General features: G+C 45.0%; 2 protein-coding genes across 6 annotated transcripts in view; both read left to right on the plus strand.

Moving 5' to 3' along the window:
- The first annotated feature begins 1237 nt into the window (after positions 1 to 1237).
- Positions 1238 to 17748, plus strand: LOC120897555. Of its 3 annotated transcripts, none has more exons than XM_040302531.1 (6): positions 1238 to 1951; positions 3407 to 3508; positions 10846 to 11548; positions 11920 to 12029; positions 13273 to 14006; positions 16364 to 17748. In XM_040302531.1, exons 2-6 carry the CDS (start codon positions 3484 to 3486, stop codon positions 17390 to 17392), a joined length of 2601 nt encoding a protein of 866 aa, XP_040158465.1. In that variant the 5' UTR covers positions 1238 to 1951; positions 3407 to 3483; the 3' UTR covers positions 17393 to 17748. The 3 variants fall into 3 exon arrangements, with proteins under 3 accessions (XP_040158465.1, XP_040158464.1, XP_040158466.1); XM_040302530.1 differs by having other exon boundaries at positions 1238 to 1820; XM_040302532.1 differs by having other exon boundaries at positions 1238 to 1820; positions 11923 to 12029.
- A 2191-nt stretch (positions 17749 to 19939) lies between these two features.
- Positions 19940 to 25328, plus strand: part of LOC120894823 (Down syndrome cell adhesion molecule-like protein Dscam2) — a 108140-nt gene continuing 102751 nt past the window's right edge. Inside the window, exon 1 of one of the 3 annotated variants that reach the window (XM_040297663.1) lies at positions 19940 to 20006. The gene's annotated coding sequence lies outside the window, so the exon portion shown is untranslated. Of the gene's footprint in view, positions 20007 to 20157; positions 20245 to 25328 lie in introns of those variants that run through there. The other 2 variants (XM_040297659.1, XM_040297664.1) reach the window with 2 other exon arrangements.

Genomic DNA, 25328 nt, shown 5'->3' on the forward strand with positions numbered 1-25328 from the left:
AATGCGATCGATGATCGGATTGGGACGGTTTTTTTTTTCTTTGGGGCTTTTACCGAGAAGAATCTTGCCAATGTTTGCCTTCGGTTTACGGATATGCAAGAATTCCGCGACCGTAAACATTGCGTAAAACCGGTAGACGTGACGCCATGCTTACGAGCCCCATCGGCATCACTGGCACTCTTTGTTTGACTCCAGCGCTTCGTGCGAGGATTTGGCAAATTTTGCACAAATAAGCAGTGACGGCTGCATGGCCGGTGCCAGAAAACAAAAGCACAGTTCAAATTAGCCTTTTTCTTCTATTGGTTCGGTACGGTCCGAAAATAGAACCATGCCGTCGTCGTCGTCGACAAGTGGTGTCACGGTCACTCGAGCAGGGCAAGAGTGGTTCACGCATCCAGTTACACCGGGCCGGGAATGCCGGGTGGACAAATTAAGAGATGAGACAGGCATTTACACACGCAAACTCTTGAAAAGCGATCTGTTCCAAGTGGACAAGTGGGTAAACAGAACCGTTCCACTTAGGGGAATTCCTTTGCGAAATGCTTCCGGGTGTGTGTGTTTTAGGGCTAAAAATAGTGATTCTGGAATTATTCCAAACATTCTGGCAATTATTGACATGAGATGGACAGTGCTGTCGTTTGAAGCGTATCCGGCTGATGGGTTCAAGAGTTTGGGATTTAAAATTAATTTTGGTGGATTTTTGTTTCCCCCCATTCCTTCACATGCTTATCTCTTCAGCTCTCTTTCTCGCTCAGTCAGTACTATCGCTAAAGCACAACGTGAACGTGACAAACTGCGACACATTACTGCGTGAGCCGTGAAGCATTAGGGATTAGCTTAATGAGCACGCACCGATAATTTATGGCCCCATCTTCTTCATCGACACCGGGATCGAGTGGATACTTTTCTCCAATCAAGCCGGTGAATTGATCGTTGCCGACGGACGGTAATTGTGTGTGTGTGTGGAGACGCCTGGTTTTGGCCGGCAGATGAGATGTTCGCACCTTGCAAAGGGTTGTGCAATTTAGCATACTTTGATAGGGGTGAGTTCTTAACAAAGGCTGTGGCAATTAATCGCTTTAATAAGTCATTCTTCATGTGGTACACATAAGGTAAAGTCTTAATTACTGTTTTTCTAACTACAATTATTCTACCAACTGTTAACTACATTTAATTGGATGTCCATTCTGGATGACGATCAGTTCTAACATAACCCTTAAGTAAGTCAAATTTATTTTAAACATTTTGAGTAATTTACTACCTTGAGAACTGCGCCAAAATAATCATGACAAAGCTATTTAAAATGAACTGACCAAAAACAAAATCTTTGAGAGCTTTCTAGTCAAAATTTTTACATCTATTTACACAGTTTTCAGAGAAAAAACCCTTATTTATTCGCATAAATTATTAATAATCATTGTGACATTGCAAAGAGCTTTTATATTCTAACAAGATAAGCTCATTTAGGCAGTTTACATTGCTATGCCTTGTCAAAGGTGTAAAACAAATATATGTAAATGAAAAGTCATACATTGTGTGCTAAAACTACAGTATATATCATAATTTAATATCCAGTATCTATTTCAACTGTACTTCAAATTCAAACCCTGCAAGCATCCGTTAAAACTGGAATTTTCCCACCCCATCAAACGGACACGATGGGCGCTTAACGATCCTCCCGAGACGCCACACTCTACTGCTCGGATCACTTCGTCACCATCGTACGATGCCTCATCGGGTGGATCGAGTGTACGATCAACTGCCAGAAAAGTGGAACCATCTTATCGTTACACCATCAGTCGATCGCGGCATTTCGAACGGTAAGCAACCGGAGCAAGCGACGAACCTCTTTCGACGATCTCGCTAGAAAGAGAGTGCTTTTTTATGTGGAAAGGGAGTGGTGTGTGTGTTCTTATGTTAAAACGTGAAGTCTGTGTAAAAGTGTTCACAAGTGAGTGAATTTAAAAGTAATAACTTAAACGTACACCTATCGATAAAGTGCCAGTAAAGACACAGTGTGTAATGCATAAACTCACTACACGGCAGGATGATATACCTTTAAATGTGCTCCGGTTATGCACCATTAGTTACTCTTCCTTCGGACGGTTATCTTAGCGTTGGATTTGAAATATTTCAACCGTGCCATGCTCACCAAAGCCAGGTGCAGTATGCGAGCTGCAAGCTCGGTTTACGTGCAAAGCGGGACCAACAGATAAACGAAGCGTAGAGGCTTACTGACCGTGATTCATGAGTGTGTGTGTGTGTATGTGTGGTGATGGTGTGGTGGTGGGTAGACCGCTAAGACGGCAAAGGAACAATCTCAGCCTCTGAGCGCACGTGAGAACATTTTTCCGTTCACCATTTCCACTGTGTAAGCCTTTACCTTCAGTAGCAAGCGGGACGGTTAAGACGGTAGGCGGGCGAGCGGGCGTAAGAGTCACGCGCGAATGTTTCGACCGCAAATCTTACCATTCATTTTCACCCAATCTTTCTGTGTGAGTGTGTGTATGTGTGTGCTGTGGTATTTTGATTTCAGTTCTTTCCAATTTTTTTGTTCTGTTCTGTTCCTTCTTTTGTGAATTCGGTGTCGGTGTGAAGTTGTAAAACGTCTACGAGTGGTCTTAACCTTTCCCGGGGCCCGGGGCAAAAGATGCAGTGAGCATACTGCGAAAAGGGCAAACGAAATATGGTGCAGCGTAGCAAGATCAAACCAACGCGAACGTTGCAGCACAATTTCCTCCCTGTTCCCGAGGAAAAACCCGTGTTCGGAAAGAAGGTGCATCGTGTTGTGAACATTTGTGCTGCCGCTTTTTTTTGCTCTAACCGGAAAAAGGCCCTCCCTCATGCGTCGCTTTTTCCCGTTATTTTTCTACCACAACCACACCAACGAATCCGGGAGTGAGAAATTAGATTTATGGATTTTTAAGTGCTTTATTGTATAAAAGATTTCTCCGTTTATTTGCGGGAGTGAGAGGGAGCTGTGTGCAAAGGGAGTACGAGGAAGCGCACCTACAGACACTACGGAGTACCTACGGACACGTCGCGAAGATTTGGTACGATTTTTCCGGTTCGTTTGAACGTATTCTGGGCCCTTACTCCCAAAAGTGCATCATCACATTTTTCTTCCAACGCTTCTCCGCGCGTGAGAGTATGTATCAGTGCTGTGTGTGTGTGTCAGTGCAGTGGAAGTGGCTTTTCCGGAACAATTTTTCACGAGTCACCCGTTCGCCACCCTTGCACCCCGCTACAACCTTGCAAGAGAGACACGCTGATTCGCACGTACCAAAATTCACGGTTCCGTCCCGGCGTTCGTGTTGCCGTGTGGATTCGATTTTGTGGCTTTTCCTTATGCTTGGAGTTTTCATGCTTGCTATTTTCTCCCTCTCCTTTCTCTCTTCTGGCACAGGGTATTGAAGAAGCCCGATTTTTCGGCTGACTGACGACGTCAAACCGTTTCGAAAAACGGGAGGAAACTATCCAAGGATGCTACGCCGCTGTACGACGAACAGTAAGTAACGCAATACTAGCGCTAGCGCAGCTACACCACACACCAACAGTGTGATACCCAAAACAGAGCAGGCGAGAGGGGAAGAAAATGAAAAACGCAAAATTTCAAAACCACCGTTTTGGGGTAAAACCGTTGCTGGAGTCTAAAATTAGCATAACGCGGTGCAACCACCAAGGATTTTTCTCGCACGAACGAGCAACAGAAACATTTTCCTTATGATCCGTTAAGCTCGCGCTTGACTTCACGATCCACAAGCGCTCCATTCCTTCCACTAGTATTGGGGGGAGGAAGGGAATGGAAATTCTTTTCCCGAATTGGCAAATAGAGTAGAAGAGTCATCTGTCCGTCAACACTTTGGGCTGGAGAGGAGGGGGTTTTGGTACCGCGAGCCCCACCTCTCGTTGACGATGGGGCGTCATTTTTCATGCTTTCAATCCGTCCCGAACGGTTAGCAGGTTAGGTGGATGAAGGTGCATCAGACTCGCTCGCTTCCTTCCGATAGCATCTTCACGGTTGTGTGTGTGTGTTTGGTTGTTGTGGTTTTTCTTCTTTAGTGCTCGGGATGTTTTTCCCTTTTTTAAAATATACACGGTGTGGTTTTGCAGCATCGTTCAGTAGATTATGATGTTAAGGGAGGAGGAAGTTTCTTTCCACAGCTTTCTTCTATCTATCTACGTGGGGCGTTATTTGAGTAAACAATTTGCATTTGATTTTGTTCTACACAGGTAGGGTTGAAAGGTTGCTAGAATCTATTGTAACTGTTGCTTGTACCGGGACTGTGCGCGTAACGAGCAAAATGGATTGAAATGTATGCAATTGAATTGGATCGGTTGTTTGCTCTTGGTTTGTCACGTCTGAGATAAAGCTTTGATAGGGAATGAAGCACTTTTGAGGAGCATGGAATACGGTTCTAATCATTTTTGTTTTTATTCCGTGAGGGTTCTTAATGGATTTAGGGTGAATAAAGTCAATAAAATGAGGATTATAGATTTTAGTGACATTTTTACATACTGCAAAACCGATGCCCTCACTTATTTTGAGTTTATTTCTATTGATAAAACGGCAAAAACAATATTTTTCTCTCATCTTTGCCGTAGATAATGTATTAATAGGATTAAAACATCCTTCTTTCCTTCTTTTGCTTTTGATCGTATGCCACCTGCCGCATTGGGAGTGAAAAGGGCAAAGAAAGGTCCCACGCTGCCCTACAATTAACTGCCAAAAGCAGAAGAAGCAACCAAGAATACCATTGCTTTATCACTAACGTTCATCAAATAATGAACGACGTTTGTATGCCATTTTCCACCTCCAGAAGTGGAAGTCGTCGACGCGCACAGGTGCTGTCCCCGGCCATTGAAAACATTTATCCCTTCATTTTTTCTGCTGGAAACCATCGCCAACACCTGCCGCTTCTCATATAGTGTGGCAACCGAAATCGAATTGGATTCGTGATCGTTAAAGTGGGACGTAAAATTTTCGTCATTCTGGGCTAACCAATAGGATCTTGAGTTTTGGGCAGCAGAACGTGTTGGCTTTACGAGTCCGTCCAACCCTATGCCCTTTAGTGAGGGAGAATTGGTAAGAATTCAAAGTGTTTCGTTGTTGCTTATTTTATAGTGACCGATAACGGCGAACGGCGAAGGAACTGGGATCGTTTCATTTCCTACCGTGCACGACGGGGAACCGCGATCGCACGACGGTTTGCTAAATTGGATCGTTTGAATGCTTTAATGATGAAATAGGCTTAATTGGAAAGTTTCGTTTTTTTAATAAATTTGCTTGTTAATTTGCTTATGAATACTAATTTTGGGTGGAGCTTCACCGTAACAAGTCATTTTCAACAACACTTTCTTGGTGTTGCGGGTAACATTTGGAACATATTGTTGAAAATGTTTCCTCAAACGAACGAAAAAGCGATCATAACGAAGCATAAAGCTCGTTGTAAAACATTTAACACTTTTCTACATTAACATCTTTTTCTCAATTCTAAGCGAAATTATTTAGCCTTCAAACATGAATCGTTAAAACACACACGGCACGCGGGTGGTCGGGTAGACCTTTACTAACAAAGCGACCGCTCAGCTCAGTCGTTGGCGCTAACTTCACTCCCCATTTTGGATGTCCCCTTCTTCATCCGCTCCACCACTACACAAATCCGTGTAATTTATGCTAAGCTATAGGCTTTTAGTGCTTTACGCCCCGAAGCCAAAACGAGCCGGCACACACGCCCGGCTTATCATGTTTGGGCTCTCGAGCCCGTGTATTGATTGGCGTGCTTATGTGCGGCACGCATCGATTGTGTATGTCTGCGCATGAACGATGCTGCTTTGCCTCACAGTGGCATCAATCAAACTTCGAACACGTGTGTGTGTGTGGATCCGGTTGACATGTTTTGGTCTACGGGACTCTAGTACCGTCTAGCCAAGAAGACGAATTTATGGTTCACGCTTCTGAACGGCCACCAACATCACCACCAGCCGTCCCACCCACAAAGCGAAGGCGGATGTGCGAAAAAACAAGTCCAACGGCGAAGGAGCTAGAATTTCATTCCCCTAGACACTGGTGACAAAAAATCTGCCGGCATCGAGAAAAAACCCGCCCGCTTGTTGAAGCTTTGGCGCCGGCGATTGGGAAGATCCGGTTCGAGATGAAAATGAAAACCGCTAAGAATGGGTTCTCCCTTGGAGAAGGGGACAACCGAGGACAAAAACGATCGATTAGAGACGATCAAAGTTTTGTTGGTGGCCATCGTGAAGACATATGTCACACACTCATACACACAGTGCTCATCAAACGTGGCGAGAGAAGGAATGTCATTCCCTTTCCCGTAACATCGGTGTTTGCTCGCTCTTTCTTCCTTCCTGCCGGCCCGCACCGGCGGCTGTAATTATGATAAATATAAAAATTCAAATGAGGCATATTTTAACGTTTACGACCCTTTTGGGACGTCGTAAAGCGGGCTGACAAATGTGTGTCAACATGTTTGTTTATTGAGTTGTAGCGGCCGTGTGTAGTTGGAGCGACGAACCTTGCCGATCGCGTGCAGTACGGGTGTGCTGGCCGAGAGCAACAGGAGTTGTGCGTGATTTACTTTTATTTTAAACTCGTTCACCTGTAGATGTTTGCTTTGAAGGGGCTTTGCAAACACACACACAGAAACACACACACATACAAAAACCTAGGCTCCCTAGGTACCACTACTAACTAATGTGGAGCATAACATTTTATGACTATTTTCAAACCCACTCAAAATCACTTTTCGTGTTTGCTGTAGCTGGTTTGCTGATGTGACGTGAAAGGGAAAGGAACGGATCTGTCACATTAGGCAGATGGTTTGTTTATGTTATCGATCGGAGGGAGTGGTAGAACATTTTTGATGCTTTTTATTTTGTTTAAGATGGGTCATCAATATGAGAGTTCTTTTGCAGGAGGGTGAAGGAGTGATAACTTACATTATTAATTAGCGAAAAATAGTGATTAAATGTGTACGTGCTAGTGGTAGTTTGTTTGTCTTCCCTCAAGAGGGCGTTTTTAACTTCTATACATGCAATTGCACTTAAGTGACATGAAAGCTTTCTGAGTCCTTGTTTTTAGTTAAACAAATAGATTAAAACAAAAGATTAAATACAAAAACTAACTTTTGTAAATGAAAATATACAAATCGAACGGAAGATTGTATTAGAATTTGCAATATTTGTTTGTCTTTTAAGTTTAATGTTATGGTAGTTGTTAGTAGTGTGATTTAGGGATGGATTTGTTATTCAAATTTTACGTTTATTCTTTTAAACGCTCGAAGAAATTGTTTTGCCGACTACTCTTGGGACATTTATTCGTTTGATCTCACTATCATTTGAGTGATTTTTTTTTCTTCTTTTACTAAATTATTCAAAATGAGCTACACTAGAGCATTGTATAACTCGTGTTTTAATTTTAATTGAAAATTTATGACAAACTCAACAAAAATCTGGAGTAAAGACATGTTAATAGACTTGGAATTGCCGATAAATTTTGCCCTTAATCTAGTTTATCACTCAAAAAATGAGCTAGAAACAAAAAAAAGTTGCAAATTGCTCACAATAAATTGCGCCCAGTAGAGCACTATTAACACTCTCTCCTTGTCTCTCCACAACCACCAGTTCCACCTTTCGACTTTTGGCAATAAAACACTTCAAACACAGTCACATCCTCAAATAATAACTGGTGTGCCACTGATGCTTCGTCCCTAGAAATGCTCTTAAAGATTTTATTGTCTCCGCTTATCTATCTATCCCATGGGGTGGTGGTCCCTCCGCCGAATTAAAATCTCACTCAGCTCAGCTCGCTAACTCATAATGAAACACAATTCTTAAACTTTTCATTTAATAGCGCCTCCCCCCCCCCCCAGGGATCTCCTGCTGCCTGGGAAGGATACAATAATTCCCAGCAGGGTGCCTAATCGAGGCGTCCTTTTCTCATCCCACCACGTGGGTCATTTTAGGTTCGGGTGTTAAGAAAAAAAAAGAGAGGAAGAACTGGACCATCCTCCAATTTCGAATGCTGTCAAATAAATGGGAAAAATCAATAGCAACATTTCGGACACATTTTTCGGTACTGGCCGAGGGGGGCACACACACACAAACACTCCCATTTGTTGGAGTGTTCTGATCTGTTCTGATCTGCAAGCGCCCTTTATGGGCAGCGTCTTTCTTCTACCTCTTTCTCAATAATTTAATGTTCGAATTCGAAACCTCCATCACTCATTTGCATAATTGATTTTATCTTGTTTGCTCTCTCTCCCGCTTGCTCTCACCCACATGTAGTCCACCCGTCGTCACCCAGTGTTAGTTAGTGTTTGGGCGGCTCGAATTCACGGAAGCGGGTGGCGAATGTGACGGGGAATGATTTTATCATACGTCTTTCCGTTTCAGTGCTGCTTTATTTCTTCCCACTGTCAACACTCATTGGCGTCATCGGCAAGCAAGGGTGGATTGGTTGAAGCAGGAGTTTTGCGGGCTGGACCGGCCGGTCGCTTGATCGCAAGTCACAAATTTGGAAATTAAACGAGAATTTGTGGAATGTGTATTTGCCGTCTGCGTGCTGGAGATGGGTTTTGATGGTTGCCTTACCTCCCCATCCTCACTCTTAAGCCCCCTCAATTCCCCTTTTCTTAAGCTTTCCTTCCCTCTGCCCAAACGCTTTGAAACGCGCGTGATCTATTTCAGAAGGAATCGATGACACTTGGAGCAAGCTGTTTGGGCCAGAACGTGTTTCCCGTTTCCTTCATCTCCCCCATGTGCGGATCCGGATCGTTAATGCTCGTGTTGTAACTTTTTACGAGCCGATCTTTTCACAGTGAAAATGGATGTAAATTCGGTCCCAAGGACGACGGGCCCGGCTGCCTTCTGTACAGTTTGGATTATAATTAGCTTGAGAGGGAATGCAGCGCCTATGGGATGGGATGGGAACATCCGGGTGCGACCGTTTGTGGCTTCTTGGTTTGGTGGGGGAGGTGTTTGAACCCTCATTTACGGCGACAGCGCGACATAAATAGCAGAACCGATCTCTATCGCGCGAAGGTGTGCGCGAGACCCGGCGAAAGGTGGGCCGGGATGGAAGCGGTACGTTTATGTTCGATTGTGCCGATCGAACCGGGTGAAGATGGAGCGATAGGTGGGAGGAGTGGGTCGTAAAATTGTCGTCCTATGAGTGTAAGGAATAGCAGATCACATCTTCTTGGAATGAAGATGGACTTTAAGACACTTGTTGAAGATGGACTTTAAGGCTTGTTTTGTTGTGGGATTGCTTTTTTTGTATTGTATTAATACATCATCGATAGGAAACTTATTTATTTGAGAATTAAATTGTTGAAATAAGGATAAATAATATCTCAACGCAAGAAGTGTCGTTTTACGTAATGAAAATTGTACAAAAAGCTAATTTAAACCTTTTTTATGGTGCTAAATGTCAATTTTATCGCAGTTTTATAGAAAATTTATGAATGATTAGGTTGGGTAGATATCAAAATACCTTTCTGTATACATGCATATGTATCTTGAAGCCTTTCTGCTGTAGTTACTTTAATAAGTTATTACCTTTTATTGGAATTGTTTGTCCTTTTTTGTCAACCCAGTGGAGCAAAGGTCACTTGTAGACCTAATTGTGACGTATAATTTATACCATGGACAGTACAGAAATTGAGCCAGTTGGGAATTGATTGGCTTTATTCGATCTGACAATCCTTGATATCAGTCCACTGGGTTGTTTTAAAAGTCAAAATTTTAGCCATACAAACTGTAAAAAGAGCTATAAAATCATATTTTTGGTTGATCCGGTTCGAAGGACTAAATCTGAAATGTAATGCTGTGGTCAATTATTTCATTGAGTTGTGTTAGTTATTGATCTCATTCTTACAGTCTTTCAGTCTATCTTATGATTAAATATCAATTGGAATTATCAATTAGTCTAAAGACAATAATATGCCATTAAAATAACAAGATTAAGCCGGTTAAGTACGATTTTTTTTAACAATTTTTAAGGAAAGTAAACAGTAATTATGAGCTAATTGAGGCTATTTGTAAACACTCAACAAGCCCAATGGGGATTTCATTCCACCACTAACAGTGTGTGATTCAGAAAAGACTCATTCGAGCAATATTTAAGGACCATTCTCCTGCTCACACGAATGTTATTTGGGGGAACTGTATTCACCGCTCAACGGTCAATTTTTAACCCAATGCCTGTGACGATGGGATAATTTATTGCTCCTTTCACTTTTCACCGTACACAGTAGCAAACTCACCAACCATACACACAAAAGAAAGGGGACAGGAAAACGGCTTCGCTTATTTGGGGACGTCCCGAGAAAACGAGAAAAGTCCAACCATTTGGGACATTATTTCCGGTACCCGGGCCCGGACATTCCAGCACCGTCATCAAAACCGGCACCGTACACAAGAATCCTTTTCGGCGAACCGAACGTGGAGATGATGATGACACAGTGCGTGGTTTATTAGATTGTCACAGTTAGTTGGAAGTTTTATTTTTTGCTTTCCGCTTCGTTTTTTCCCCTTTTGGCGAACAAAACTGTGCTTCTCAGCAGAAATGGATTTTTTAACTTGCACCGATGTTTTACTTCGTTTGAACGGAAAAAGGGGGGAGGAAAAAAACGGCAGTCCGATCCTTTGATTGAAATATGAACCACAAAGCACCCCGGTTCGGATTCTACGGCCTCTTCTTTCCGCGCGAGCAAAAGCGTCTTGTGATTCATTTCCATTTGCGCAACAACTTTCGTTCGCTTTTGCACTTTCCCATTCGTTTTTACAATAAAAAAAAAACCCTCTTTTCCTTTCCATTTTCAGGCCGTCTGTTGTTCTTTCTTGTCGCTGCTCTGCTTTTGCTGACCGTACCGGATGGTGCTCGTGGCAATGGCGAACCAACCGGAGGCGTCCGCACGGTAATGGATCTGATGGAGGTGATGCTGAATCGGGACATTCTGGATATGCTGCAAAACGGTGGCTTCGACTTCCGGCAGCCGGCTCGCATCTTCCTTCCGCCCAAGTTTTACTCCATCGTGCCGTACGACCAGGGCCACCAAAGCCCGGACCAGATACTGGGCAGCAGCCACCTTGCCGTCCCACCCGTGGTGACAATTGCCAGTGGTGGTGGTGCTGCTGTTGGAAAAGCCACCCAACCCGAGCAGCCACCATCTGGTGCGTCCGTGGTCGATAAACTCGCCCGTGCCGAGCAGGGCGGCGGCAGCAGGATCAACTTGATTTCGTATTCCGATGGCAAAGTGACGACAGGCCGTGGCCGTGGCGGGCATCCTGCGGTGACCAATAAGGGAAGCGAAACATTAGAGAAAAATGTCGGTACAAATGTGAATGGGGCAACGAATTTCCCGCACAGTGGCAACAGGAAGCAAACGACGCCAGCAAACGACCGGCAGCAGAGGCAACAGCAGCAGCAGCCGTCCCTAACGACCTCGATAACGGATCAAACGGTGTCACAAAATGTCGGCCGCACACTTCCGACATCCGGTCGGGTGGGGGGCGGTGGTGGAAGGTGAGTTGAAGTCGCTTTTCATGCCAGGTTTTGTGTGTGGTTTCTTGCCCCACAATTTCTCGCCCCAAAACGACACGACAGGTGAGCGCCATCGAACCAGGCTGTCGGATTCATTTAAAGAGGTGAAAATAACCCAGAGAGAAAGAGAGAGAGAGAGAAAGCTCTAGAATTCCTAGAAGCGCCCAGATGGGATGGATCGTTTACGGGCGCGTTATTTGTGGCCTTTTTGGGCGGGCTGGCCTTTTCGTCACACCAAAACGAAAAACATTTTTTTCTGCTTTCAAGAATGTGTACAGCAAATAACGTGCTTTTGCTTTTTTCCCTTTTTTCTTTCATATTTGTCTGCACCACCCGCTGGGAATGGCGATCAGCAGCACGACGGATCAGCTACGTTCGGCCCTGCCCGGTGAACCGGATGTCGATTATCCGATATTGGGTAGCGTGCCGGCGACACAGTTCACCTGCGACAACCGTCATCATGGTAAGTGTGGTTGGGAAGGTTGGCGAAGTCGAATTTTGATTGCAAAATGTATTAAAAAAAGAGGCCCTGGTGCCATGACCAGGATACACACACACATTCGAATTAGATTTATGTGTATCAAAACAGTGAAATTCGAGCTTTTTAGGTAAAATAGGATCTTCTTCTGAAGCCCTTAATTTTTGACAGTAAACTAAGAAGACATCATTGTAGTAAATTACCTCCTCAAGAACTAGATAAGCATCTCCTCACAATAGGGATGATAAATCAACCTCCCAAAAAAAAAAAACACACCTCCATTAGTATGCACGTGCACAAAGCGTGGACACCACCTTTGGTCGTATCTCATTCCATCCCTTGCAAGAATGGCTCTTCATTACGGCGGCCGGGTCGGTCTGTCGGTCGGCGCTTTAGCCATTTTGTAAGCAACGGCACATTAATTAAAACCCTTCACGAAAGGTTAGCAGAGAGTAGCTTTGGAGTAGCTGGGAGGTGCAAAAAGATGAATGCGTTCAGTTTGCTTCAGCAGGACTAGCTGGAGTTGGCCGCTTACGGGGACATCCATCATTATTACTGCCTTGGGGTGGGTGCGCGATTAACCCCCCGGTATGAAGCGTTGTTGTGCCCGACTAAACGTCGCTTCATAAATGAGATGTCACCAAACGAACGAACTAAGTCTCGCGTTGAAAAATGAATCCAAACCTAATGAGAGACAGGGGGGGAATTAGATCGAAATCGAAAACGCTCTGAAACACTCTGAAGTACGCAACACGAAGCAGCGTTTGATTTATTGACGATCGTTTGTGACCTGGCACGGTGGGATGGCGGATATATAGCGCTGTTCGAGCAAAGAAGGAGCAAGAGAGAGAGAGAGAGCAGAACAACACGTGCGATTAGTATCTGTATCGATGGATGCGTGGGTTTACGAAATTGCTACCGCTTCGACCGGGAGCTTTGCCGGGACGATTTGCCTTCATTTGTGCCGGTTTCTAACAAAAAAGCGGGGAGGATGTGTCTAATCCACCTTCATCATGCGGCAATCTCGTGACGGAACGCTGCGCCAGAAGCCGGCATTGATATTAGCATATGAAAAGGAGACGCCCCCAGGGTGGGCGCCCTAACTTCGTGCGATTCGTGGCCTTCACAAATCCAATCTCCAATATCGCTTGCACCGAAATCTTAATATCGAAATCTTATCGTTTTCATACCCCGTTTTGTTTTTTTGTTTTATTTGTTCGTATTCCAGGTTATTACGCCGACGTTGAGACACGGTGCCAAGTGTTCCGGGTGTGCGCCAACACCGATTCGACCGGGCGTGGCTTTGCGTTCCTTTGCCCCAATGGGACACTGTTCAATCAGCGCCATCTGGTGTGCGATTGGTACATGAACGTGCGGTGCGAGGAAAGTGAGAGCCTTTACGGCGTGAATGAAGCGATCGGACGAACAGACAGTGGTATGGGCCGGATGTTGACGAGTGGAGATCGGCAGGATATGATGGATGTTGTGATGTCGATGGTTACCTACCCGATGCGTTCGCTGATGGACCTCATGAACGGGGTCGGTGTGATCGAGGAGCGTGTGGGCGAGCCGGAGGTGCAGGAGAGGGAGGAGATTGAAGTGCCACCGACTGTGGAGGGTGAGCAGTATGTGACGGAACCAGAAACGGGGCTAGAACCACCGTTTCAACAAGGAAGAATACAATACGGCCCTGAACCGGTGGTGAATCAGTACGGCGGACCAGCGGTGAACAGCTTTGGAGCAGATGTTAGGCCACCAGTTAGTGCTCCAAACGGCGCCGTTGGGTCGAATGTGTACCGGCCCATGTTGGATAATGTTTATGTGTCAAGTCTTGGGACGCTTTCAACCGATCCTGATTCTGGGTTCGATCCACAGCGCTCCACACTACTTACCAGAACGGAAGGATCAGTCAGAACCGTTTCCGGAGTGCCACAAGCAGATTCGTACGGCATTGTAAATCAGGTGAGTGAATGTGGATTTATTTTAGTGGGCTCATCAGTGGGCAAGTTGTGACACTATTCAAAAGAGTCCTTTCTTACGAGCATAGTCATAGCTCAGTTAAGCTCCATAAGCGTACGACCATAGTTAAGCTCTTTATGAATAGAAACTGAAGTTATACGAAAACTGGAATTCAACTTGAACCCATACCCATCTCTGGGGGTTATATTAAACCCATAATGGTCCTAAAACTGATACAGAAATCCCACCTCAGAGTTGGACCCATAAAGATTCAGGAACACATTTTGATCCTATATCATACTTTGAACTAGTGCCTAACCCATAACGATCTTGGCTTTGACCATGTACCTATAGCGATACTGGAATTCATTCTTAACCCATATTGGCCTTTACACTTAATCCGAATCCAGCATTCGATTCGAATGCCTTGAATTGATTCCTAAACTCATGCGGGCTTTGGAACTGTTGGTGAGTCTGTATTCGATTCAGTAACTGATTCCATTGGTTTTACGAACTATTCCCGGCAGTGTATGTGGAGTGTAGTTTCGGCACAGAAACTCAGCGTAGAAACTTAGCTCTATTATTTGGTGATGATAACAAATATCCTACTATTTAGAATAAGCCATTGCAAGTTACTACAGGAATTTTGTGTGATTCCGGTAGAGGGCGCTGGCGTAACGATTCGCTATTGGCTCTTCTTTATCTGAAATTAGACCTACTGTTGGAAAAAAGCTCCGATATCTTATAATCAAAATGCTAAAAAAATGTAAAATAGGCAAATTTGTAACTTCTTGCTACCTACACAAAATGACTCAATTTAAAACCGATATGATAGAGCAACGTTACTGACCAGTATGGAAAGCTCATTTAAAATTCTACGGAAAACAATAACATAAGTTGAAACAATGCCGATCTACTGAAAGTCCCTTGGAAAATAGGACGTTATAAAAAAGGCGATAATTGATCAAGTGCTACACCGATCCTGCTGGAAGTGGAACGTCAACTTCCCACCCCAATAATGACACATTGTTTATTGCACCGTCCGAAGTTTTGCTGAACGGTTTCGAGTGGTAATCGATAAAATTATCCTATTACCTTTATCACACCGCTTGCAGGCCCCCAAGCCCTACTACGGTTTATGGATGTCCGTCCGGGTTTGAGTGCTTCATCAATATAATGATTCGTCTTAAGGTTTAACGCCCGAGAACCGTTTTCTCAACTTCTGCCGTTAGCTACCGATGTGCTGGCTATGGTCCTTTTCCTTTTTGGTAGTACCATCATCCTAACTGCGGTTTATACGCTTCCCTCGCTGTCGTCCACTTCGTCACACCGGTTTGCCTGGTTGACGACGTTTCGGTTCGGTTCATTATGAGCTGAAAGTTTAATTTATCACCCGAAAGGAAAGTTTACCCTCCTGGTGGCTCATGACAACGGGAGACAACGGGTGGACAGTTTTAGTTTTCGGCACTTATTTGACTGGCAACGATCCGTATCATCGAAAGTTTATAGCCATCCTGAGCGGTGAGAAATGTGTGTGTGTGTGTCCTTGTGCAAAATGCGATGGAGTAGGGGAACACTGATAATCGACGGACTGGGCTGGAGTGAAAAGATGATAATGAGGGATAAAAGGAGCTACACCACAAACAGCGTAAGCATTTTGCACGCCGTCGTCCTCAAAGCGACACCGTGTGGGAAGTTTTCGGAAAAGTGGGTTGGTAAATTTACATCCAACAATGTGTAAAACAAAGGCAAAAAAGCTCAACGAACAACCATCTCAAGCATCATTGAAGTGAGCTTAATCTGGACACCCCCACCGGGTGGTGCCGTTTTTTGACACTTCAGCCAACGCCCGGCTCGGCTCGAGATGGTTGCGGCATGTTTGCACAGTTTTGCAAACTAATGCCTAACAGTAGGGTGATTGGAAAGGGAAGCTTTACATCTGAGCTTTACGCCCTCATTCACGTGCAAACGTACCCCCCTTTCCAAGTGCTCGGTTCTAGTGGGAAAACTGTATGATTGAAACATCCAGCTGAGCATTCCACTTACAGGGATTTCCGATGTAAAAAAGGGGCGGGTGTGGGAAGAATAGTTGTGACAAAGCACTTTTGCAGCATGATTGGCAATATGTCCGGTATTTGGGAGAATGTTAGAGACAGACAAAGAGAGAGAGAGAAACGACAAAGGCGTAGATAGCGTGGATTACATGCTTGGGAAATGTTCTGTGGAAATAAACAGCAGGCCATGGATTAAATTGAACATTTTTCTTTTCTCTTGAAAGAATGCAATTGATTGAGCTTAATTAATGCCGCTTCTTATTAATGACCCTTTTTATTGTTCCTTTTTTGTTTACAACAACCCAGAACCAGGCCGGATTTTCCAATCCCATCGCAACGAACGTTCAATTGGTGCGAGCAGATCTGATCAAATCCTGGAACGACCAGCAGCGACCGGTTCTGACGCAACAGACGCCTTCGCTGAAACTTGCACCTGTTCCACGAATTTCCCAGCAGTCCTACGAAATTCCAAAGCCTCCCCGCCAGCAGCACCAGTATCAACAACCGCATCCACAGACAACGAGTGCCATCTATCGGCAAGGATCGATACTACCACCGACGGGCGTTTTGCCACCATCCACCCTAACACGCACCGTATTGATCGGGGCCAACAACAAGCACAGCGATCTGCCCTCGGCCCATCGGTTTGCTCCCCCCGTACGGCAAGTGCTTCCGATCCAGCGGGTAACCGTTGTACCGGAAAATACGTACCAGCAGCATCAGCAGCAGCACCATCAGCAACAACAATACCACCAGCAGCACCATCAGCAACAACTCCATCAGCAGCAACAAAGTCACACACGACCGACAAACTTTTACCATCCGGTTGGTACTGGCTCTGGTAGCTTTTTGCCTCACAGCACTGCCTCACAGCCTTCTACAGTTGCTCAAGTACAAGCAAACTTACCCTATACGACCCCCGTGGCAACACGACAACAGGGTGGTCCTGTGGTACATTACCCGTACAACCATCCTCCACCCCATACCGCGGTGCAACAAGTTCCGGTCGCGGCAAGCAATCGGGACGGAAATTACGCAGCTTACCAACAGCAGCAGCAGCACCAGCAGCAGCAGCTACTACTGCGCCGCAGCGATAATGTACCGGCGCCGGTACCAACCGCGTCCAATGTAGTTCCCCGAACGAGGCTTCAAACGAGCACGGTGCTGCAGGTAGTGCCCGCGCTGAGCTTTTACCTTAACGATGCCGAGGAAAAGCGAGCGTTCGATGATGCCGTCCGGCAGGGACTGTTTGACGAGCGGAGGCGTAGCGGTCGGGCCTACACGTCGTACCAGGTACCGCTGGGCAGTGTGGGACATCTTGGAGCGCTGTCGTAGGCCGAGTGGTCGGTACTAAGAACTAATGTAATTTATTGGAAGTTCGTCTCGCAAGCTCGCAAGTCCGTTGCGGCTCAAAAGCGATGTCCTTTGAACGGTGAATGAAACTGTACAGCAGTGGTACAGCGCACGTTTGTGGGCTGAATAGTACGGATGAGATTATGATAGGATGCATATAAAGAGAGGAAAATAAAGCAAAGTAAAGCAAGTAATGAATCGATGTTGCTATCAAAGGGCACAGGGGTGTGCAAGCGCTTTGAAAGCTTTTGCATTTTGTTGTTGTTGTTGTTGTTTAACGCATTCCATGGAATTACTTTTCCACTGCGATGAGATCCAATCAGCAGCAGCACGAAGCGTACGATCGCATGAGCAAAGGAGACAATAAATTTGATTCATCGCACTAGTGTTGTGTGACGCACAGGTCGCAGCCGGTGGGCTGGTCGGAAAGGATGGTTTTAATGAGATTGTACCTTTTTTCCAATTGCTGTTCTATTTCTAGAGAAATGTTTTACTGGTAAGTGTACCGCTGGTATTCGTTGCGTTTCGATTGGTTTGGTTGGATGAAAGGTCGTGCGGGATGCAGAAGCAAACAGCAAAAACCAGTGTGCCCTTTCAAGTGTGATTTGATTATCGATTTTTATTATGCTTTCATTCACGGGTTCTGGGACTGTGTAAATGTAAATTTAAGTGATCCTTAATGTAACGGTTCACATGGGCCAGTTAGTTGGAACTAGACAGATATTTCAATGGAATTTATCATGTTTTTTTAGGATTAAAACTGTTTTTTTGAATGCTTCAATCTAACAATTAGACCAATTGGAACCAATCGGAATGGACCAAATTACAGTTGGAACTCGTTATTTGAACACTTTTATGTTGGGTTTATTGGATTATATGGCAAATCAAAAAAGTCAGAGCATTATAATGGTTTTCTAAGAAAAAATCGGGATCTGTTTTGATGGACGTTCGATGGAACAAAAACGTGTCAATTAAAAAGCACAAATTTGATATCAGATAACTGACAATTAATGTTCTGTTAGTGCTTCAAGCGGTAAGTTTAAGTAAGATACAGCGTAGGATTTTTTACATAAACTTTTGTGTCTTAAAAAAATGAAATCACGTTTTTAGCTCAAGCTCTTTCAACCAAAATGCGATACAAAGTAAAATATGAAAGCAGTTGATTTCAAAATATGAAAGCAGTTGATTTCAAAAATATATTTCCATGTAACTCGAAGTCTTCTAACCGTGATTCAGCTATCCAAAAAATGACACAAGTACATCCATTCTATGTTTAAAATTAGCTGGCTTTAAAATCTCTAGTTGATACCATTTGATAACACATTTTCATAGAACTGTATTCTTTGGAAAGCTCGTTTCTTGGCAATTTAATTTGAGATTCAATCGATCTGCTCGACTTTATTCATGTTTTTCCTTTCGCGATCCAACGAATGAAACCCTTGAAGGGCTTTTAAAGCAATCAATTTGAATGCCAATGCACCGAAAATGCTTCACATTTGCAGCAGACATACACTCACACACACGTACACCTGGCGAATAAAGCGCCGTAAATTCGTTGCAGTGACGCGTGTTAAGCACCGGCAGCATAATCGGTCCAGCACCCAAATCATCCAGCCGGTTAAAGGGTGGTGGGAAACCCCAAAACGAGGTGGGGGAGGAGGAGCTGGCACATAGGAGGACCGAATCACAAGATCATTTATAGTACGAGAGTACGAGAATACTCATGCTGTCCGTGAGTGTGTGTGTGTGTGTGTGCTGATGTGTACATAGACACACTGCCCACTCTCTGTGTGTATGCTTTCATTAAAATGTGTAGCCAGTTCCGTCCGTTGACGCGCATCGCACCCCGCATGGTTTTGATGGTTTGACGAGATGAGAGACGAGACGCACCGGCACCGGCACTAGAATGCAACGCGTAAAGCTTCCCAAGCTTCCCACACCTCCTGTGCGCAATGTATGTCACCCTACCCTACCTCGATCGGATATGTCGGCCAAACGGGTTTCGGTCATTGATGGTAAAATTCGATGGCTCCCGGTAAATAGTAAACCCCGAAACCCGAAGGACCAAGCGGTCGCTGCACACATGCGACATCGTACTATGCTCGAGTCGGTCGGGTCGTGTCGAGTCGGCCCGAAAGTTGGTGCGAGGGGCATGCGCTTTGCCGCCCAACTGCCGCGCACAATTTATGAGCGGTGAGCGCGCGTGATGCGTTCAATCGATAATCGGACCGGTTCGTCGCCTACTGATGCTGCTGCTGAGCGTTTCAGGAGCCGGTGCACTTCCTGCAGTTTCGCCAAAGGTGTCCAGCTAGCGCGCCATCACCAATCGGTAAGCTTAATGAGACACTCACCCCCAAAAGCGCGTGAGTGAGCGAGCTTTTGCCAAACGAACGAAAGCAACTCACTGAGCGCGAGTGCGCGCGCGCTCTCACGTGCCGCAAGCTTTTACACGCCTGCTATGATGTGAGTGTGCTAGTACTTACATTCGAAAGCACTGCAACTAACGGTCCTCTCAGAACGCGTGCCGGCAGACCGGAATCATCAATCACAGACCACACCGAAAGGGGCTTTCTGTTGGGTGTTTCAAAAAGAAAAGGTTAGGATAGGGAATACGTAAAAAAGGACACACTCTGCCACTCACGGTGACAGGGAAAAGATGGGAATGGAGGAACCGAAGAGGTACAGCAGAGAAGAAAAGTCGCGCGTGCTTTCGGCGCTGCTGCTGGGTCGCTCAGTGTTCGTCCTATCGGCCGACAGTGATGCAACGCTGCAACGCTTATCAACGCGATGCATTGGATGGGCTGGAATGAACACTGACCGTACAGGCAAGCATTGTAAGTAAGCGGGCGGGTGTGTGTCCTGACCAGTGCAGTTCCTTTTAACTCGAGCTTTGTGTGTGTGTGGGCTATTAGAAAATTTCAGTGTTAAAAAGTGCGCTAAAGTGTATTTGGTGTGCAATTTCGTTGAACGTAAACCATCCTACCAGTGGAGTGTACATTATTGATTGCAATTTTCTCCTTTCGAGAAGGAAAAATTCAATTAAAAGTGCTGTGTAAATGTAAATGAAAAAAAGCCTTTTCGAGCTAGTTCGGTAGCTATGAATCATTCGTTCCAGCATTTTTCCACAGTGAGATCGATAAGAGGCTGTCGGATTCATGCGTGTCTGCAGTCGTGCGATAAGAAGCACCATTTTTAACCGGCGAAGCAAACACACGGACGCCAAAGGGAGGGAAGAGTTGCAGTGCAAATGCATTTTCAATTAACTCTCTTCTCGTGCTTTCTCTCTCACACTGTCTCTGTCACTCACTATCTCTCTCTCATCGTGCTTCGCTTGACAGCATCCTAGCGATGTTACGATACGTACGAAATCGGTGTTAGTGTTCCCCCTGTTCGTTCGCAATTCGTAGCAAAATGCATCTCTCCGGTGGAACTCACACTCACACCTTGCTGCTTTGATTGTGGCTTTTCCTCGTTCGTCCCTACCCCACGAAGAATTGCAAATTGAAGCAAGCCATGATGCCTACCGTGTGCGTGTGTGAGCGTGTGTTAGTTTCAGTTGAAAATAAACGCTTCTTTTCTCTCTCCTGGTGTCAGTGGTGGTGGATGATGGCGGTGGCGTTTTGGTGCAGTTTTTCTTCCCGCCCGCCGGTGCATTGATTCACGTGCTTCGGCTCGAACATAGCCGAAAACGTGTACGGTAAAGCGTGACAGATAGCACAGGCACAGAAAACGGCAGGGCGGCTGGAGGGAAGGATTCATACAAAAACACGTGTACGTGTTGTAGTAGTGCTGGTAGTAGTAGTAGAAGTAGCAGTAGTAGTAGTAGTAGTAGTGGTCGGGGTCCATTTTTTCCTTGTCCTTGTACAAGCCGGTTTTGCCGGCACTGGTGAGTGGTATGCGTGTTGTGTGAAAGTGTGTACTGGCTGTGCACGAATGCGGATGCACCTAAGCAGTGCAACGCCGCTGTGAACTGAATGTGAAGCACAAGCGCAAGAGGGAGCAGGGAGCGTTAAACGTTCATCTTGTCGGTAGCACAAGGCAAAAAAAATCCAAAAAAGAAATATTAAAAACGAAGAAAGTTTATCAAAGAAAAGAGGTGGAAGAGCGAGGAGAAGCGAAGCAGCAGTTGATTGGAAATGAGCGGCCCGTGAGAACAGGTAGGTAAAGCTGGATAAAAAAAAACAAGACTTACATCATATTGCAATCTGTAAAGTAAAAAATAGGGCCAAAACAGCTGGAAATGAATGTCACCAAATTGAAATCAATAGTCTGGAATATGGTCGAGGGAGAGTAGGATGGGTGGAATTTTGCTGTGTAAATCAATGCTTTCTCACGTACGAAATCGTGAGCGTGAACGTGATTGATGGTTGGGCGATGAGTTTGAAGAAGATGAGGTAGAGTTTTTTGTTTCCATTCCTCTGCGCGGGATGTAAATCAGGGAAAAGCAGTTCAGGAGAAGAAAAAAACGATTTTTGTTGTACAGTAAAATGAAGTCTTATTTTTGGAATTCGTTTTCCACCATTATTTCCTCTGGAAAAAACAAAAAATGGTACATGCTTTTGGATTGATTTTTAAGCCCTAAAATGTTTCGTCAGAAACTCACCTTGATGTCTTTTAATGTTGCGTGTTGATTAAAATAAAGCCTCCCATAACTAGACAACAATCAATTCTGGCCCACTGACGCGTCAATAACGAGCAAAAGCGAACCAGACACTGAACCAGACATTTGCTCAATAGTCGTACACTCCTACTCCCTCCCCCAACTGGCTGCCGCCAATTGGTTTGGTTTGAGATTAGTTCGTTTTGTTGGTGTATTTTTACTTCTTCCTACTGTTGTTGCTCCACGCTGTTTAGCTGCTGTCTGTCACGGTACAAATCAGACACACTCTCTGGCGTGGTCTGGCATGGTCTGGTGTGGTCTGGGCAGTAGAGACTAGGTGCTAATCATCACAGAGCCACACTACAAAGCAAATCGCAATGGAAAACACGAACCTCGCCACGATAGTACGAGAAGTCTGGCATTGTTTTCTGTTTCTGTTGGTACGGAGAGGGAACAAAGGGATGGTCTCATAATCGAAAATGGGAAGTGAACGACCTTCGCTTTTTTTATTTTCTTCTTCTCTGTTTGTCGGCTGGTTGCATGGTCGGATGTATAAAAGTGGAAATAAATAAACAGTGGCAAAAGTGGAAAGGGCACACAAACTTTTTGAAACTATTTTTTAAAGGATTTTTCCATTTTCATTTGAAGGTTTGTTTTCTTATTGTATCTTATTTTGTTGGCTTGTTGATGTTTGTGTTGTTTTGATTGATTTCACAAAATATTTTATATTTTGTTGTTTTTTGATTTTTTATGATATTTTTTTTGGTTTTGTTGCATTATTTTGTTACTTATTGTTTTATTTATTTTTTTCAATTTTATTGTTTATCCACATCTTTCCTTATCTGCGAATAATTTCGTGTTTATTAGTTATTTGATCTTTTGACTGCATGAAAAAGCTTTCCAAACCAACCAAAAAGAGTTCATTTTTACAAAACTGTACTTCCTTTGTTAAGAAGACTGTAAATAAAAAAATGCAAACCAATGTAAAATCATCGATCGAACCTGGATTCGTTACAATGAAAGATTCAAAATGGCCTTACGAAAGCTACGACCACACACACACACACACACAAAAGGGCCTGAACAAAATGCCCAAGCCATGTAATGAAAATTGGCAGCAGACGGTCCCAATCCCATCTGGAGAACGCTTCCGCAGCTTCGATTTTTCCACCGGTCAAATGCACGCTTACTGCCCACGATGCGCACGATAAAATCGCACGGAGGAGCAATGGTGGAGCTTTGCTGCCACCAGCCCTGTAAGCACAGCAGCCCTGCCCGCATGGCTGCAACGTTCATGGAAGGTGATTGCACCTTTCCTCCCACGTGGAAAGCATTTAATTTCTGACTCGTGCAGTTATGTTTCCTCCTGCGAAATGGCAAAAAAAAAAACACGTTCAAACCGGCATTGCATATGCTTCTGTCTGTGTGTATGTGAAGCTCGAAAGCTTGCACCCGTCGCCATCGGTGTGTTGGTTAAGCCTTTGCAGGAACTGCTTGCAGTTTGACCATTTTTGGGCAGTTCGATTACGATTTTCCCGCTCCAACCCGCTCCAACCCTACCTCCCCACGGTGGGAAGTGAATGGAGCATGGATCAGGATGACCAACGGGTTGAAGCCTTTGCCGGTTTGTGTCACACGGCTCCATACGGTGGCTGTGTGTATGAGTAAATTTGCATCGTAGTAACCAGGATAAAGGCATGCGTGCACTACGCACAATCGACAAGGCAACGCAGACACACACACGTTGCGTATATGTATGTGTGTTGCATGTGGATCTCCCCCTACTCCTCATCCTTTCTTTCCACTCCATCCACACGCTTGAGCATACGCACTTTACGCGACCAGTTGTATCGTACGCAATGGAAGCGAATGGAGCGTACAAACGGGCACGCGCAGGTGATGCAATGTGCACTTTATATCGTTTTATGGTAGTGAAAGAGAGACAGAGAGGGAGAGAATAGTTTTTCCGATTGCAAGGTGCAGTTTGGTGATGGTAGAAAAGGGATGATAATTGTAGCGTGGGAAATTCTAGAAACCCACACCAACGTACAGCTGCGCCACTGGCTGGTGGCCTGCCGTAGGAGAAAGGAAAGGAAATGATTTCATTGATTTTTCGATTTCGGATGGATGTGGAGAGGTGATACAGCTCCAGGTGAGTGGCGGAGCAGCAAGCGTCCGAGAGTGTTTGATCGAACCGAGCCGGTCGCTATACCCATACACATGGAACTTTTAAGGCATCGGCAATGGAGAGCTTTGTGCAATGGGAAAGTGCAATTTTCCACGCACCACAGGGGGTTATTTGGTACCGCGTTACGTTGCGATTCGGAAAACAGCGATTCCGTTCAAATCGCACCCATTTGTCCGAAGCCTTTGGGGGAGTCCTTTTTTCTATTTCCTTCTCTCCACAACAATCATTCGCAAACGCTGTTCAAGACTAGTGTAGAAGATGTGTTTCATGTGAGGGCAAACAAAAAAAGAAGGTCAGTAGCCATAACTGTCCCCTTGTGGGCGAGAAAACGATGGAAATTGCCAGCAGACATTTGAAGCGAACGCGTGAACGCGTTCTACCCTTTTCACACCGTGTCACGTGCACAGACGCACCTGCAGCTGGGGAGAAGAAGAAGCAGCCGGGGCCAGCTCCCCGGAAGGAAGTTCAATTTAAAGTTTGCTTAAAGTCGACATGCCATTAGCACGCGCTCAAAGCGCTCGACCGCTCGAAATAGTTCGGACGAGCAATCGCACCTCCCTCCCTCCTCCCGAAAAACGGACACACGTGCTCGGGAATTCCCCCATCCCGGTGACCGCTTGAACGCCCAGAACGCGCTGTCACAGTTGATAATAAAGTTGATAGTGCAAAGTTTGCTAATGTCGGGGCGGGATCGGTCTGTCTGTCTGTTTGTGTCGGCTGTGATGGTGTGCCTGTGTGCTAGATAATTTTTCGGAACATCTTGTCCGTCCGGCATTCCTTTTGCGACAGTTGTAAATGGTTCTAATCGTTCGAAATTGCAGTGGAAAGTTTTGTGCACGCTCGGTGCTGTTGGTGTTGATTAAAAGTGAGCCACCGGTGAACCCGGCGGAGGTTGGATGTGGACAGTGGCTGTGGCTGGGCTAGATTGGTTTTGTGCTAAAGGACGCTAGCAGCGAGGAAGAAAATACAGGGGTTTTTAATAAAAGTTTGTTTGTTAAAAATTATAAATGGAATTTATGGGTAGCTGGATGGTCATCTTTGGAAGAATTACTCCATGAAACCCTTGAAGCTTCGTATTTTGCCTTTGATCGGTATAACTGTCACCCTTGCCCAACTAGTTCAACAAGACG

This window comes from Anopheles arabiensis, chromosome 2 (assembly GCF_016920715.1).
Source record: "Anopheles arabiensis isolate DONGOLA chromosome 2, AaraD3, whole genome shotgun sequence".
Lineage (NCBI taxonomy): Eukaryota > Metazoa > Arthropoda > Insecta > Diptera > Culicidae > Anopheles > Anopheles arabiensis.